Source organism: Gopherus evgoodei, chromosome 3, assembly GCF_007399415.2.
Source record: "Gopherus evgoodei ecotype Sinaloan lineage chromosome 3, rGopEvg1_v1.p, whole genome shotgun sequence".
NCBI classification, from domain to species: domain Eukaryota; kingdom Metazoa; phylum Chordata; order Testudines; family Testudinidae; genus Gopherus; species Gopherus evgoodei.
This window is the reverse complement of record NC_044324.1, coordinates 151,215,318-151,232,452: the sequence shown is the minus strand read 5'-3', so window position 1 is coordinate 151,232,452 and position 17,135 is coordinate 151,215,318. Positions and strand designations below refer to the sequence as shown.

General features: G+C 35.9%; 1 protein-coding gene across 8 annotated transcripts in view; it reads left to right on the top strand.

The window, feature by feature from the left end:
- The window catches only part of CEP170 (centrosomal protein 170), a 120,584-nt gene extending 103,900 nt beyond the window's left edge, over positions 1–16,684 (top strand). For all 8 annotated transcript variants that reach the window (XM_030556995.1, XM_030556996.1, XM_030556992.1 and 5 more), the window contains 3 exons: positions 9,087–9,180; positions 11,732–11,783; positions 14,388–16,684. In XM_030556995.1, the coding sequence (XP_030412855.1) occupies positions 9,087–9,180; positions 11,732–11,783; positions 14,388–14,674 (433 nt within the window). In that variant the 3' untranslated portion in view covers positions 14,675–16,684. The remainder of the gene's footprint in view (positions 1–9,086; positions 9,181–11,731; positions 11,784–14,387) is intronic.
- The last annotated feature ends 451 nt before the right edge of the window (positions 16,685–17,135 follow it).

Sequence of the window (17,135 nt, the reverse complement as noted above, 5' to 3'; positions counted from 1 at the left end):
TTATTAAGTAGGATTTAAGTGGTTTCAAGTAATAACAGACAGAAAAAAGTAAATCACCAAGATAAATAAAGCAAAAACACGCAAGTCTAAGCCTAATACATTAAGAAACTGATTACAGGTAAAATCTCACCCTCAGAGATGTTCCAATAAGCTTCTTTCACAGACTAGACTCCTCTCTAATCTGGGCCCAATCCTTTTCCCGGTGCAGTTCTTGTTAGTTCCAGCGGACATCTTAAGTGGAAAGTAGGGGTGTTCTCATGACTGCAGCCCCCTTCGTTCTGTTCCATCCCCTTTTATAGCTTTAGCAAAGGCAGGAATCTTTTGTCTCTCTGGGTTCCTACCCCTCCTTCTAAATGGAAAAGTTCCAGATTTAAGATGTATTTCAGTATCATGTGACATGGTCACGTCCTTTGAGACCTCATTCTTCATTACCCACAAGCTGGCCCACTCCTACACAGGAAGGCTTGCAAGTAAATAAACCATCTACAACCAATTGTCCTAGTCAATGGGAGCCATTAGGATTCTAAACCACCATTAATGGCCCACACTTTGCATAATTACAGTAGGACTTCAGAGTTATACTTCATATTTCTAGCTTCAGACGCAAGAATGATACATGCATATAAATAGGATGAACACACTCAGTAGATTATAAACTTTGTAATGATATCTTACAAGAGACCTTTTGCATAAAGCATATTCCAGTTACATTATATTCACATTCAAAGCATATTTTCATAAAACATATGGAGTGCAATGTCACACCCTCCCCTCCCCCTTTTTTCTCAGTCATCATGGACAACACCACCATTCTCCCTTTCATTCAGGTCCATAATCTGTGTGTCATCTTTGACTCTTTCCTGTCTAGAACCTCACATCCAGGCTGTGTTTAAATCTTGCCAACTTTCTGTACAATAGCTCTAAAATACAGACTTTCCATTTGCATAACTAAAACTCTTGTCCAGACTCTCATCATGTCGTGCCTCAACTACTACAATCTCCTTTCTGGCTTTGACAAATGCAATTTTGCCCCCCTTAAATGTGCTGCAGAGATCATTTCTAGCCCATTACTTTGACCACATGACCCCTCTCTTTGCAACTCTGCACTGGCTTATCCTTCTCTATCACATAAAACATCAGCTACTTGTCTTCACTTTTAAGGCCCTTCATGGTCTACTGCCACCCAACCTCTCATCTCTCCATCACTATCAAAATGTCCATTCCTACTTCTAATCAGCCAATAATGCCAACCTCCATCACCCACTTGTCACATTTTCGACAAGCACCTGCTGCCTATCATGCTGACCAATATTATTGTTTCCTTATACTCCCCCATATCTCTGTCTGTATATACCTGTTGTCTCTTGTCTTATACTTAGATTGTTAACTGTTTGTGTCTGGTCTGGCTGGTCTTTTTGTTCTATGTTTGTACAGTGCCTAGCACAATGTGGGCCTGGTCCATGACTGGGGCTCCCACGTGCCATCACAATACAAATAATAATTTTTATTTAAGCTCTTTTTTATGGTAGTTACAAATGCCTTTCATTTGATACTTTTTTTCTGGGTAAGAGGTACTTCTCACCCTATGTGTTTTCATTCTCTTAAGTGTTTTATACACAGTAAGGTACTTGTATATTGATAGCTTTCTTTGTAAAATATTGCAGCAGTTAACAAAGTACAAATGTCAAAAATGAAAAATAATCTTCACTCTTGCAAGATGCATTTCATCCTTTTGACTGCTTTATGGATGTACAATACTATATATGGTAATCCACTTTGGCAGGCATGTGGGAATGGAAACACTAAATGTAGTTTTCAGGGTTCCATAATTTAATTTCCCACTTTAATTGTATTCAGAATTAACTAGCAGCATTTAAAAAGTACTGTAAAAATAATTTGATGGAATTTTGTGTAAAATTTTCTGACTGGTCATACAGCAATTTAAAAATACATGGAAAAAGCAATGTAGAATTTGACTGATATGCCTCGGATACTGTAATTTTAGATGTATGACTGAAATTAATTGCCAAAACACAGATTCCATCCAGCACAGCATTATGCAGCTAGCAATAGCAGTGAAGGTGTTAATATATCTGAGGACGATATTGTGGTAGTGATCGTGAATAGGCTTGCTTAAAGACAAAGACAAAGAAACATAACATTCTTTTTGAAAGTGTAAAAGCACTGTTGAATTCAGTTACCCCTATATATATAATATATAATATGGTTTTCCTTGTACTCTCTAGCAGACGTGGTGTGACTCAGTGGAGAATCAAGTAAAATCCTTTTAAAGACTTATCTACTGAACCTGACTGCTGCATTAAAAATAAGAGAATATGCTGATAGCTATAAACAAAGTTTAGCAGGGTATTACTCTCATGAACAGGTAGGGTACATCCACACTACCTAGCGGATCAGCGGGTAGCGATCGATCTATCGGGGATCGATTTATTGCGTCTTGTCTAGATGCAATAAATCAATCCCCGCTGTGCTCCCTGTCGACTCCAGAACTCCACCAGGGTGAGAAGCGGAGTTGATGGGGGAGCTACGTCCATCGATCCCATGCCGTGAGGATGGGAGGTAAATCGAAATAGGATATGTTGACTTGAGCTACCCTATTCTCGTAGCTGAAGTTGCGTATCTTACATCGACACCCCCCCCCCCACACACACACACACAGTGTAGACCAGCCCATAGTTTTGTTCCAGAATTGGCATTCATCCATTTCTCTGGTTTACCCATCATCAACCCTATGAATGATCATATTGTTGGGTTGTGGGATTATGATATCAGAGATAAACCAATCATTCTCTTCTTCCTCCTTTTTTCCTCTTCCACTCTCAAGATGATTTACATACTACAATTTTTTAAAATGTTATTAAAGTTCTTAAATCTTTGTATAAAATGTAGATCCAAATTTTTTCATGGTATGCAGATTTACAGAAAAGTGCAATTTGTTTGCCTCTCCACTAATCTACATCAGATTATCTGAATTGAACATTAGTATGGAGAATTAACAAGAATGAGACTCTTTATAAAGAAGAGTGCAAATGCTCAGAACTAATGAACTATGTCAGGTTAATCGCTTCTCAAAGAAAGATATGATTTAGTTTAATAGCGGACTGTAAAAGGCTAACATCTGGATACATGCAAAATTTAATATATTGGAACTTGTTCGTATGTTGACATTTTTTTTAGAAAGAATTCAAAATGTTGACATTAGAAACAAAATATTCTTATAATTCAAGTTTATATTTTGGTATAATCTCTCCAGGAAATTACAGTTATGTTCATGCAGAATTTTTTATTTTTTTATATAATTAAAAGTAGTCTGTTTCATTAGAGTAGGAATCTTGTTGACTGGCTGAATTGTTCTTGAATGTTCCCCAGCATACCACCTGTCACAGGGGTGCCTCATAAATTATATATTACTCAAATATTTTTTCACTTTTATTCCTTTGTAATCCCTCATCTCAGGGGGCAACCTGATACCTTTTGATATGAAAAAATGATGCCAACCCAGTTGCAATTCATCATAAACCATATTTAGAATTCAGTATGTCTTTGTATATTCAACAGTTCCTTTAACTCCTTCTGAAGGAAGCAGGTTATTAAGTAGAGTCATATTTGAGTTGTTTTATAGATGTGAAAATTCAGAAAGTAAGTTAGATATTTTATATTCAGTACTCCTCTACCTCAATATAATGCAGTCCTTGGGAGCCAAAAAAATCTTACTGAGTGAAACCGCGTTATGTCGAACTTGCATTGATCCACCAGAGTGCACCGTCCCGCCCCGCCCCCCCCCCCGGAGCACTGCTTTACTGCATTATGTCCAAATTCATGTTATATCGGGTCGCATTATATTGGGGTAGAGGTGTATAGCACGAACCAAATTTGTGCATACTATACATGTTCTGTACATTTACAACAGAATGATGCATTTGCATAATACTATAAATACAGTATAAAAGTTTCCAGTAGTATTTCCTACAGTACCTCTCCCAGTGATGCAATCAAAGATTTTTCATTTTACTAGTAGAAAACTTGAATAAGTATATGCCAGTTGTGCACTTCTGCTAAATTGAGTAGATTAAATCTTGATTTATATAAAAAGATTCATAATATAAAATGATGCATAATAATATCAGCAGAGAATTTGGCTCATAGTAACATAGTGAGACTCAGCAAAGACTGACAACTATCAATCTTGCACTATAACAGAGTGCTTCAACTTGAAAATGAAGAGGAATTTTTCAAAGGCACCAGTTAGAGGTGGGCACCTAGCTGACCTTTGTGTCTGAAAAATCTTCCCCCAAATTTTGTCAGCCACCAGTGTGAGATTCTGTTAGAAGACAAATGCAGTGCAGGGCAACTGGAGTTATGCTAAGGAATTGTGTCCTGAGAATTATAAACTTATATCTCTCTAAAAGAGGTAAAATCTGTCATTTCCAAGAAACACGTTTCTTACATTTTGGAGTGAGAGCACTATTCTTTGCTGTATTATTTATTTGCAATATCACATGTGGTTTAACCCAAAAGACCAGCTGAGTTAAGTTCTGAATGTAAGTACATATATTTCAGCAGTTCCACAGAAGAATGTTTGCTAGAGATTAAAAATAAGCTGAGATGCATCTATGTTTAGGAAATAAATGAATCTGAGGGGAAAAAGAAAAATAATTTTTTTGTTTTTCTGGCTTCTTCCCTATTTGTCTATAGACAGTGATGAATAAGAATCTCAATGTTTGCACTAAACCACCCCAGAATTTCACAGTTCACTTGCCCAGCATCATATCACCAGCTTTTTGGAAGTCACTTATAGTGGTGGCTCCTCAGAGAAGCGAAAGTCTGCACAATTTGTCTGTCTTGCTATGTACAGACTAACACCTCTGCTACTCTGAAACTTCTTCCCTATGTTATCAGAAGAGGTTAAAGCAGGAGCATGAGGCAGCTAGGAAGGGAAGAGGAAAGATATAATTTTTCTTTTGAGGGTCACGAGGCATGTGGAGTGAAAGGGCACATCTACACTTCGAGCTGGGGGTATAATTCCCCGCTCAGGAGAACATACCCATGTTAGCTCTGATCAGGCTAGTGCACTAAAAGTAGAGTTTAGCTGCTGTGACACAAGTAGCAATGCACTAAGTGCACCTCTATCCCGATATAACACGAATTCGGATATAACACAGTAAAACAGTGCTCTGGGGGGGCGGGGCTGCGCACTCCATTGGATCAAAGCAAGTTTGAGGTGACATAGTTTCACCTACAACACAGTAAGATTTTTTGGTTCCCAAGGACAGCATTATATCAAGGTAGAGGTGTATATACCCATCTAAGACCATAGGCACATACTTGAAGCAGCTAGCCCCTCATGCAGCTACATGCTAATTTGATGAGAGCTAGCACAGGTATGGGAGGGCAAAGCCAGCATGCAGATCTGTGTTTGTGCTAACTTCTAGGCTTTTCAAGTCTCCTATATTTGGAGCAGAGTGTCTAGTGTGATGAAAATAAAATGGAGAGCTGCACTGTCAATTAAGTGTATTTGAGAGAAGATCAGGCAAGTGAGACTTAATACCACAAGGAGAGGGATGAAAGGAAAGGCAACAGTCTTGTAGGCACATGAGGAAAACTTCCATAAGTATTTGGATAAAAAAGTTGCAAAAACTAATGAAAAACATCAAAATTGTTGCAGAAGTGTTTTCTGTACCATTTTCACTTTTTAAAAATTCACAGTTTTTAAAAATAAAATTGGTTCCATTTTGATCCCTAAACAATGGAACAACTTTAAAAAGTATTGGAAGTTTTTTCCTGACCAGCTTTAGATAATTGAGATCCATCAGTTACCACTGTTGGGACATGAAGTTAAGCACTAGTGGCAACAGGTATGTAGCCTTGATTAAATTCTAGCTGGCTCAATGTGGTTGTGATTGAACTTGAGAGGCAACAGAAGGGAAATTTGCCCTTTACATCCTAGAAACCTAATGCTAGAAGCCTATGTGTAGATAGATAGAAGTGTCCATATTTCAGTCTGTATCTAGACCTAACAGGAGGTGCAGAGGAGATATGCAGAAATCAGGGGAAAGGCAGCAGAGAAAAGGAAAATACTGATAGATTATTGAACAAAAAGAAAGAAAATACGAAGGCTAGATAAAATCAGTATGGGGAAAGGGAGAAATTTAAAAGATATGGGAACGCTAAAGATAGAGAAAAATAGAAAAGATGGAGAAACAAACAGCATTAACTCTGGAATGACTCAGACTGAAGCCAGTAAAAGAATCTGATCACCTGACCTGAAGGTCGGAAAAATTTGAAATAATAACATTGATAAGAAAAGGGGAAAAGATAAGTGTCATATCTGAGTGAGTGTCACATACCTTCTGCAGTTTCTTGGAAAAGCATTGAGTGCCTCCAGGTGAATTTTGGAAAATAGAATATTTAGAAACAATTCTGCTTATATATCTTAGATTTTCTGAACTTTTCTTGTACTAAGGATTTTTGCATTCAACAGGAATGTGTTCTTCTGGTCTAGCTGCATATTCCCTACATGAATGTATTTGTTTGTCGCATCACAATCATTTCCTCAGAAACTAATAAGTGTGATGCCAAAAACAGAGCATTATGGCTTCAGATAAGGAGTAAGGAACAGTAAATAATTCTTAAGCACTAAAGAAACTGTGTTCACACTGATGTCCAGAATGATAGACAAGCCAGTAGAAGATGCAGGAAATATAGCCAGAGCTCATTCTCTAAACGATATTTCCCAAACGTCTCCAGGAGTTATTTGCACCACTACTACAGGACCTAACTAGCTTTCCTCTTTTTGTAGCTCATCAGCCTGCAGGTAAGTCCTAATGGTTCAAAATTAGTCTGACTTTCAGGTCTACGGGCTTGCAGTTTGATAACTTTGAAGGTGAGTTTTACATCTTCACTCCCTGCCAGAAAACCTTGAATATCTTCCTGCCACCTTTCTGAGTATATCTGTAACCGAATGGTTTTGTCCTACTAGAACTACTGAGCCCTAAAGTTCACAAAGGTGTCATCTTTCTCCATACCCTTGATAATGTTCTGGTTTATTCTGTCTTCTTGGAAAAGAGAGGTTTTATTAATGCCTATCCTTGCTCTGGCTTTGTCTATGAAGGCACTAATTCTCTTTTTTCTTTTGGTCCTTTGCCTTGTTCCCACTTCACTGAGTGTATGTCTGCGCTACAATGGGAAGGTGTGATTGCAGCATGTGTAGGCATACCCAAGTAGCTTTAATCAAAGCCAGTTTGGGTAACAATACCAGTGAAGCCACGACAGTGTGAGTGGCTGCATGGGCTAGCCCTGCTTGCTCAGGATCCTGGTAACATACTTGAGTAGAATCATAGGCCTGGAAAGGATCTCAAGAGCTCATCTACTCCAGTCCCCTGCACTCATGACAGGACTAAATATTAACCATACCCCCTGCTGCCACCGTTTCGCAGCTATTGTTATGCAAGCTAGCTTTGATCTAGCCCAGTCAAAGCAAGCTCAGATATGTCTACACATGGTGCAATCGCACTTCCTGATTGCAATGTAGACATATCATGAGACAGCACTTCTTAGTGAAGTGAAACATTTGACAAGAAAAACTCATGATGTCTTTGGTTTGATATTGAGACAACAGTGACCGTGAAGATCAGTGGCAAAGTCAGGAGGAGCAATTAGAACAAATTTGAGCTGCCTGCAAAATAATAAAGGAGCACAAGTTTTGAAAGATTAGACCCTTCTACCATGATGGTAATTTTTAGGCTGAGATTTTTAAGGAAGCTGGTTCAAAATACCAGCTGCAATTCAATGGAATTTGGACACATAACCCTCTTAGGCGCTTTTTAAAATTCCAGCCTTTGAGAGATGTAAAATGCCACACATCACACCAATTTCACTTATAAAAAATAATGATTTCTGGAGAGAGCCCCCACTAACTTGCTGATTGTTTAAAGTGTATGGCCTTTTGATGGTGCTTTAAACTAATCAATTTGCATGCCTTGACACTTATGGATGCCATTGTCCCCTGAATGGAAAAAATAGGTAAATTCCTTCTGGTTCTGAAATACCACTAACAGATGCAACGATTGCAGCTGCATTTTCGTTTAATAACTAATTGAATTATTCAGGGGAAGGCAAATTTGAGATATACTCTCATATGGTGTGATAGTTCGTGGCTTTTATTCACTACTTGAAAACAAGGATACCGTAACCCATACATTAAATATGCATAGATCCCCTTTTCTTTGTGATGTGAAATTTGACAACATGAAATGACATTATTTGATGTAGCAAGAGAATATAAAAACTGTTCAATACAATGCAGGGAAATAATAAAACAAGAAATTGTCTTTGAAGCACCTATTATAATGGGTGCTCTAAAATAAACAATAACAGGGAATTTGTTTTCACTGTACTAAAACTCTCATGTTACTAAGTTATATACATGCAGTTGAGGTTTCTAAGATTCTAGGGCACTAGAAAAGACATCTTCAGTTCATCCTCAGAAACCATGTGCTGTAATAAGATTAACAAAAAAAACTATTAGCATTACTAAATGAGTTTATAAAGTCTGCACAACACAGCTGTCTTCATATTTTTCTTTATTTTGCTACCATGATGTATTTTCCATTAATTTATTTAAAGGAATGAAAATGAGCCATCATTTTTGATCTATTAACTTTCTTTTTTTCACTTCTATTTGCAATTGTTGTAAAATACAAGATCAATAAAAGATTTTTTGCCTGGTATAAAAACATCAGATTGAAAAAACACAGTTCTATGTGGTAGAAAAAAAAGTAGGAGTGATATTTAGATACATGTTTTCAAAATAATTCAGGTATTTAGATGTGACTGCAATTTTTATTGTCACTAACAGTTATACAAGGAGTTAACTACAAATTGCATTGAAAATATAATCCTTAATGCTAGGCCTGTGGCAAATTGTCTCTATTTCAAATTCCAATTTGTCCGTGTTTTCAAGGCTTTTTTTTTTTTTACATCATAGGTCTGTAGATCTTTGAAAAATAGTGTATTTTATAATGTATCTCTTTTTAAAATACAATTTTTGCATTTCTTGTTTATAGAATATTATTTAAGGACAAAGACCGGAATTGGGAAGAAATTGAAAACAAGTTACGAACTGAGAGCGAAGTTCCTATTGTAAAAACTTCAAGCATGGTATGAAGTAGTATCTTCTTGGGATGGAATGAGACTCATTTTCACCTGATTTCTGATTCATAAACAATTGGGCATGTTTTAAATGGGAAGAAGCAAGGCAATAATTTTGAGAAAAAGTTTGAGAATTTAGGAGACTTTCTGCCTCAACAGCTCTTAAATTAGTTAAAATGTTCATACTTCATGGATATTGAACAAAATTACAAGAAAAACGTTCTATTCTCTAGAATTCAGGATCTTAAGAATGTTCATTTAAAATACTACAAGGGATAGTTCAACCATTGTGTTTATATGCACTTTGTTAGGTATGTTACATTAGGACAATAAACCAAAGGGTAGTGTATTCAGAATATGTCACTCTGAGTGAGAAATGGCCTGAAATAACCTTTTTTTTTTTTTTTTTTCCGTGAAGGATGGCTTAATAAATCAGAGTCAAAACAAACACTGACTCCTTAAAATACCTTTTAATTTGAGCAAAGAATAATTTAGTAACCCTCAGAATTTAAAATCTGGATTATGTTTAAGGGGGAATTCTCACTGGAATTATTTCACATGCTTGAGGAAGACAGATTTAATTTGTCTCTTACTGTTTAGAAAAATAGTTGTACTTTGATGTAGGTGAATGAAAATATTTAGGAAATATTGTAGAAAGAGCCATCTTCAAAATTAAGCACATTTGTTTTCTGCTTTTCAATTGACATTATGAAATGTGTAAGTAAGAATTTGTTATTTCTTCTTATTTAAGGCCAGATTGTGGCCCATCTTGAGCACCAGTGCAGGGGAGTTGAGCATGAGAGTTACCCCCTTACTCCATTGCACTTTGCCACTGCTTCTTGCAAGGAGAGGGAAACACGCTCTGCAGAGCCACTGCATCACCTCCTCATGCCCAAAGGAATGGGAAGTATAGTCACAGCAGTGCATTTGGAATGTCCACACCCATCAACTCTACTCCATTCCTGGAGCAGTGGGGAGACCAGGAAGGAGACTGAATTTACTAGTCACGTTCTCAGCACAACAGTATGCTGTTCCTTGCAATGGGCTAAATCACAAGCTGATTAACCCTTGGTTTTCAGTCTTATTAAGTCACTAGATATTAGAACTTTATCAGATTTGATAATCTAAATCCAGCTTTATTTTTTCTTAAACCACTGAACATTTCTTATTGGTCTTGTAATTTCTATAGAACACTCATTTTTCAAAGGCAGCTCCATTTTACTGATGAAATGCTATGAATTGGGTACATTTACAGTTTTTTTTTATATTAGGCAAATAATTCATAAAAACTTCTGAAGTAAGCTTATAATATTAGAAACATGGTACTTAAGAGAGGTAGTCTCAGGTCTTTTTCAATGCAGATCTTTCTTTTACCAAGGAGTCTAAGTTTGTATCCTAAAATTCATTTATATATACTTTTTATTTAAGGATTCTCATAGAAGGAAGAAATTTTAAAATGAAGTTTTAGTTTTTGTGTTTTGTTCTTAACTTGATTTATTTTAATTTCACTGTTTTTCCTATGGCAAAACATTCAAGTCCCAAATTTTTTTGGTCCCACCTACTGAATTTCTGGTTTCTATTTAGTATTTAGTATCAACAGGTTATTGGTCAGTGTCTAGCACCAGATTGTAAAATTCCAGTATTTACTGGTTCTAGATCAAATGTTCTCAAAAAATGCCAAAGGACTATCGTGACTATTGTCTGTGGAACATTGATGTCATGTTCAAATGTGGCATCTGCTGAAAGATATTGCCTCAATCCATCAAACCCAAGATAATGGGCTCAAGTCTTTCTTGACCACCTTCAAGAATCCATAAATTGGATTAATCAGTACAGAAGTCTTTCAAAAGAATTCTGGAAGTCAGTTGCTATTTTGCAAAATTCTTAGCTTTAAAAGAAGAATGCCTAGACTGTACAGCTCAGATTTCCAGGCCTGGTCACCATGCTCAACTCCAGTAAATTATATTAGAGCCACCATCAAGCTAACCTCTGCCAGTCAGACTGCCACTTGTCCTGTGGTATAAGCTATCCTGATTACCCCTAAATCAGGTTATGAAACATGAAGCATCTTCCCCACATCCTCTAAAAATGAATTTATATTATAACTTTCCTGCAAAGCCTTGCCAGTTAGCTTCCTCAGTGTTCTGGCAAAATGGTTCTTTCCAACCCTGGTGCCATGAGGAGATTGAGTCTGGCTCATGGTTGGGAATAGGTTTTGCAGGTCCATGAGCAAGGAATGGAATGAGCCTTGATACCCATGGACCCCATTTAAGGAATTGATGTGGGCAACTGATCAGTCAAAGGAATTCTTTGTTTCTGATAGGGCAACCAGTTGTGCATCCCACAGCAATGCAGCCTGACCTAACTGGCCATCTGGCCAGGGGTCCTGGTTATTCCCACCACCACCGCCATCTCCAACAGGAGCCATTCCTACCGCAGGGAGATACAACCCAAACAATAAATGAGAAGATTTATTTTACGTTTACCATTGAATTATTAAATCTGCTTTTTCTTAGTGAAAAGTAGCACTAGAAGTTTGAATATTTTGTTTCTTCCCCAGGAGATTTCATCGATCTTGCAAGAGCTGAAAAGAGTTGAAAAACAGTTGCAAGGTATTTCATGTTTTATACAGTTTTTCTGCATAATGTCTAAATGCATTGCAGAAACCCCTAATAAATACTGGCCAGGGTAAAGTAATATTAAGGCTTTCCAAAATGGTTCACATTGATTTATTTTGTTTTATTTCAAGTCTTTCGTTTAAACAGTTATTTATGGTACATCACTATTTCAAGGAACTAAGATTGCAGGGTGGAGTAAAAATCCCTAATTTCCTGACCTCCTTCATGCATAATTGTACATTGCTTTGTAAAAGTAATCATCCTGAAGTACAGAGTTAGACATTTTCCATTGAAACCATGTAAACCTTATTCATGTCTTACTAAATATGAATGCTGGGAGAAGATATTGTGAACTGAACTAAACTACATGACTCGGGGAAGAATGAAATTTTCTCCATTGGCCAGTTTCTTACTGTTCATAGAAGAAACTTTAAACAATATTTTTCATGTCATTGTTTGAACCAGTGTATTATATATTAATCTGTTTGAAGTAGTTAGGATCTCCATGTAATCTAAAACAAGACTTCCATAATGTATATATAAAAGCAATAAACCAAAATGTTATTTTAATAAATAATGATAATCCGTAATCAAACATTATCAATGTTAACATCTCAGTAAAGAGCCTTTACTAAATTATTTTAAAACTAAGGGGGGATATGATTGTGCACTTTTTATGGAAGAGAGAAGGCCAGAGTTAAAATGAAAAGGAGAGAGGCTCCCAAAAGAAAACAAGCAGCTTACATCAGGAAGGCTTGACAGATTCAGTATTTTTATGTATGTATGTATTTGGCAAGGGACAGTTTTGCAGAATGGCAGGAGAGATTCAGACTGATTAGATTGGATAAATCAAGGCCTCTCCAAGGCACTAATATCTTCATGTATAGAACAATTCAGGACAAGAAAGAAAAATATAGTAGTAGTACAGCCTGTAGGGAGTGTCTAAAACAGGTTATTTGATTATGTCCAAAAATTAAGGACTTCCAGATTAATGCTATAAAAGGGATATTTAAAATTACATTGTCCTCTCTACTTCAGAGTACTGAACAATTTCTTGATAATACATAGAGCTACCAAAATACTAAATAAATGCTCAACTATTGCTTTTTTCTGTGTGAAGACTAATTATGAGGATGTGTGGTGGGTGGAGATGTATGCTCCAGTTATAGACGTTTGCTATGCACACATGGCTCAGAGTGCATCACATGTATATTGCACTTATGAAATAAATAAAATGCAACTTTAAACTATTAATTAGCTGAGTTTGACAACATTAAAGAGAACCAACACATAAAATGTATACACACGTAAAAGTGTGTGAGGTGAAGAGCAGATTATATTTTCGATGGGAGAGTAATGGTCCATGTTTATGTATATTTCTTTGTGAGATTGGGTTGTGTCGTCTTGGTTTTTTGTATGTTGTATTGTAATTTGCTATTTTGTTTTCTAATTTGATTTTAAACCCTCTATTAATGTATGTTTTTTAAAAAAGAAAATGTCAGGAGAAAGATCTAGACGTCTTGGACAGGTCATTGAAGATATCTGCTCACTGTACACAAACTCAGAAATGCTAATTTGATTCTAACTTATATCTGTATTAAGGGATGAAGAGTAATAAAGGACATATTTTAATATTATACATATTTATATACATTGATTACTGTGTTTGGATTAAGTCACTTTACCTTAAAAAAATTAGAAATATGAGGTCCTGAGAAGGGTAACAAAATGAATGAGTGGGCACACATTTAATCTGAGATTAAAACAGTGATTATTTAAGTGTTCAGACAATCTAATTACACTTTATGGAAACACAGATCAATTCTATTTGGAAAGCAGAAATTTACACATTGAACATACCAAATTATTAATTGTACAGTGAAGCTCTATTAGGTACTTCGGTTTTCCCCATTCCTAATGCCGTCAGTTAAAAGGGGTAAAAGAAATTACTGTTTTATGCAGCATTTAATCAATTTATGGAATTTACTACTATAGGATACTACTGAAGGAAATATAATATCTTAGTAATATTACAAAATAAAAACTCTTGTATATGAATAAGAACTGCATCTGCCATTACAGGTTAAGGGCTATTGGCCCTCATGAACCAGATACAAGTTGATCATCAGCTAGTCTTAGACTGTTCACCCTCTCTTTTTTCTAACCAGACATGCATTGTATAGGTTTTGTATAGTTTCCCTGAAGTATTGATGCTTAATATATGAAAAGGCTTCTGCCAGAGGTAATATACCAAGCTACAATCACCATCATGTTCTAGTATTCAAGTAATTACTTTGTAATGTCCAGCAGACAAAAGGCCAGCATCTCTGTCAATATTCTGGCATTATAGAAATAATCAATAGAACCGAATCTTTGCATCATCATTTCCATTCAGACTCTGAAAATGAAACAGAACAGTGCTGAGTTATTGATATTAATGGGTTATCTGCAGACTCTTAACCCAGGGAAGGGAATCAAAGATGTGTATGAATTCAAATGACATAGACTTTGTTTAAGAGTTGTTTTTCTCAAAGCACAAAACCCTAATCTTTGTTTTTGTTTTGTTTCTCTCCCTCCCTCCACTCCTTGGTGGTTTAGTGATTAATGCTATGATTGACCCTGATGGTACTTTGGATGCTCTGAGCAATTTAGGATTCACAAGCCCTGTCTTACCTGCTCAACCTAAACATAAGTCCAGCCCTGTTTCTCACAGTACCCGTGCTCAGATACAACCAAACTGTCAACCAGAAGCTAGGGCCCTTCGGCCTGCCGTCATGTCTGTTTCAACTGCATTTGACAATGTTGAATCCAAGCCTGACTTCAGCATACATTTCAACAGGTTCAACCCGGATGGGGAGGAGGAAGATCCCAGTATGCGTGAATGACATTATTAATTGTTGTCATAATTACCGTTAATATGGAATGTCTAGAAATAAATTAAAAGTCATAATGTTGCTTTTATACAAAAAAAAAATGTTCGAACTGCAGTTGGTTTGTTAAACAAGTTTTCTTTAACTGTGATGCTTTGATTGTCATGCACATCCTTTGCAAACCATACAGATGAAAATTGATACCAATGTAGAAAAGCAGATTGTGGCAGGTTTGCTCTTTGTGGTTGTGTGCTTTGCAAACAGAATTATATCAGCAGTCTTTCCATACATAGATTTTTCTTTTTAAGAGCAATGCTTTTAAAGTGACCTGCAAGCAGATTAACATCCAATGTTACTGAAACCCCAAGTCTCCTGTGCCAACCTGTTCTATAAATGGACCTCTTTAATTAAAGTTTGTATAGAATTATTGAACAGTTATGTTTGCTGAATAAGAGGATTTATATAGGATACATTACCTTTGAGTACAATAACACATTATTGTATAAGATAAGACAGACTTTGCAAAGCATTCATTCTTTCATACTGAAATTTTCAAACAGTTCAATGATTTGTATAACCTTGTTGCTGCGTAAATTGTCTTGGAGTTTACAAAGTTCAGCTATTACGTTTGCACTAAGAATTTGCTGGGAGTGGTAGGTGAACATATCAATATGAATAGGAGTCAGTCTTTTGATGTACATAAAAAATTGATAATACTGTACTTGTTTCAACAGAGCAGTGTTTTAATCCACTTTCCGAAAGGACAATTTGGCACTTTTTGATCTTGTTCAAAACATCTTTTTGATGTGAATTAAAGTAGAAGGATTTCATATCTCATTTCTCTCCAAATGTTTGTCGAAACAATAAAACAAGTTTACACGTACAACTTTGTGGGACATTTAAAAGCATAGTGAGGCAAATGGGTTCTCATACTAAGTTGCCAGTTCAAATGCAACATAAGTTTACAAAAGCAATGTGTGTTTCTTGGAATGATCATGAGGTGTAAAATTTTCTTCTGAAGACTTGGAGATAGTAGTCATAACTTGATTGATCAAGTCTCACTCCCAAGCAAATAAATTGCTTCTGTATATTTTCTTGTAGAATCCTCGTAAGTCTGTCTCTCTGTCTTATACGTTTAAAAGGACTCTGAAAGAAGACTGCTAATGTAGATTTCTTGCTTATACCACTGAAAAGCAAGTCTATTTAAAATATCCTACATAAACCTATTTTCTATATAAGTTGTTCCAGTAACGTAACATTTGGAAATAATAAAAATAAAAGTAAATGACCTTGTATTTCCAGAACACTAATTTGGAGGAATCTTATTTCTGTTAAATGTAACTAATAGACTGGAATTTCCCTGCTTTTGCGTCAGTCTCTTTATATTAATGTTACACATACAGTTTTGCAGCTTTTATGAAATGGTCTTTAGTTCAGCAATAATCCTATATGACATATGTTTAAAATACTTCCTGTACATTTTTAAATTGTACAGGGTTTCAGAAGTCACTAAAAAGTTGGACCAGTTAATAAAAATGCAAAAACATTTTTGTAGTGATGTAAGAAAACCAATAATTTGTGATATAATGGATTTCATATTTGTTTAAAAGAAAACAACATCGTTCTTGTACAACTCGATATTCTACTCCATTAGTTTACAGAGGCGATAGAAAATGTTTGAAATGGTGCAGAAAGGCAAAAATAAATTGAAAATAGTGTCAGGTGTTGAAAAATTAGTGCACCAAAACCACCATCACAATTCTTTCTTTTGTTTAATCCTTGGGAACAGAATTTTTCCCCAGACACATGAAAAATAGGAAATGGTTTAGGAAAAATTAAAAATTTAGGCTCTCCGCACAAGATTTTGTTTGTGTTCATTCAGACATTTACACCCTTTTGTTCTGTAAGAAGCGTTTTGCATTTACTATGTTATTTTGTATGGACACATTCTCCTTATTTATTTTTGTTACATTTATTATGTATGTTATTTTGTTATATATGCATTTACAACTCCATTTTTAAATAAAGTGTTTCTGGAACTTTATGTAATCTATGTGTATATATGTAATTCAGTGGTTTGGAACTCGGAAGGTTCAGATGTTTCAGCTTTGTTGGAACTTAGATTAAATTACTCAGTTAGGAAATGGCATTTTCCTAAATGTACTTCCAGATAGTCTTTCTTTCCTGGAAGATGTTACATTGTATGTTGTTTCTTCCAAATCAGATACACTGCTCTGACAACAATACTTATTGCTTGTTTTCCTGCATCCAGGCTCACCATTTCCACACTGGTTTTTACTTCTGCTTGTGCAGCTAGAGAGGCAAAATTCAGACCTGTTAATCACCAAGGAAACTCCGCCTTCAGAAATTAAAACAAATGAGCTTTGATCTGCCTACTGGCAGCAGCAAATGTTTTCCTGTTTTCCATGAGCTACAAAGAGTAAGAAATCCTTTTAAAACATTCTGATTTTGTTTC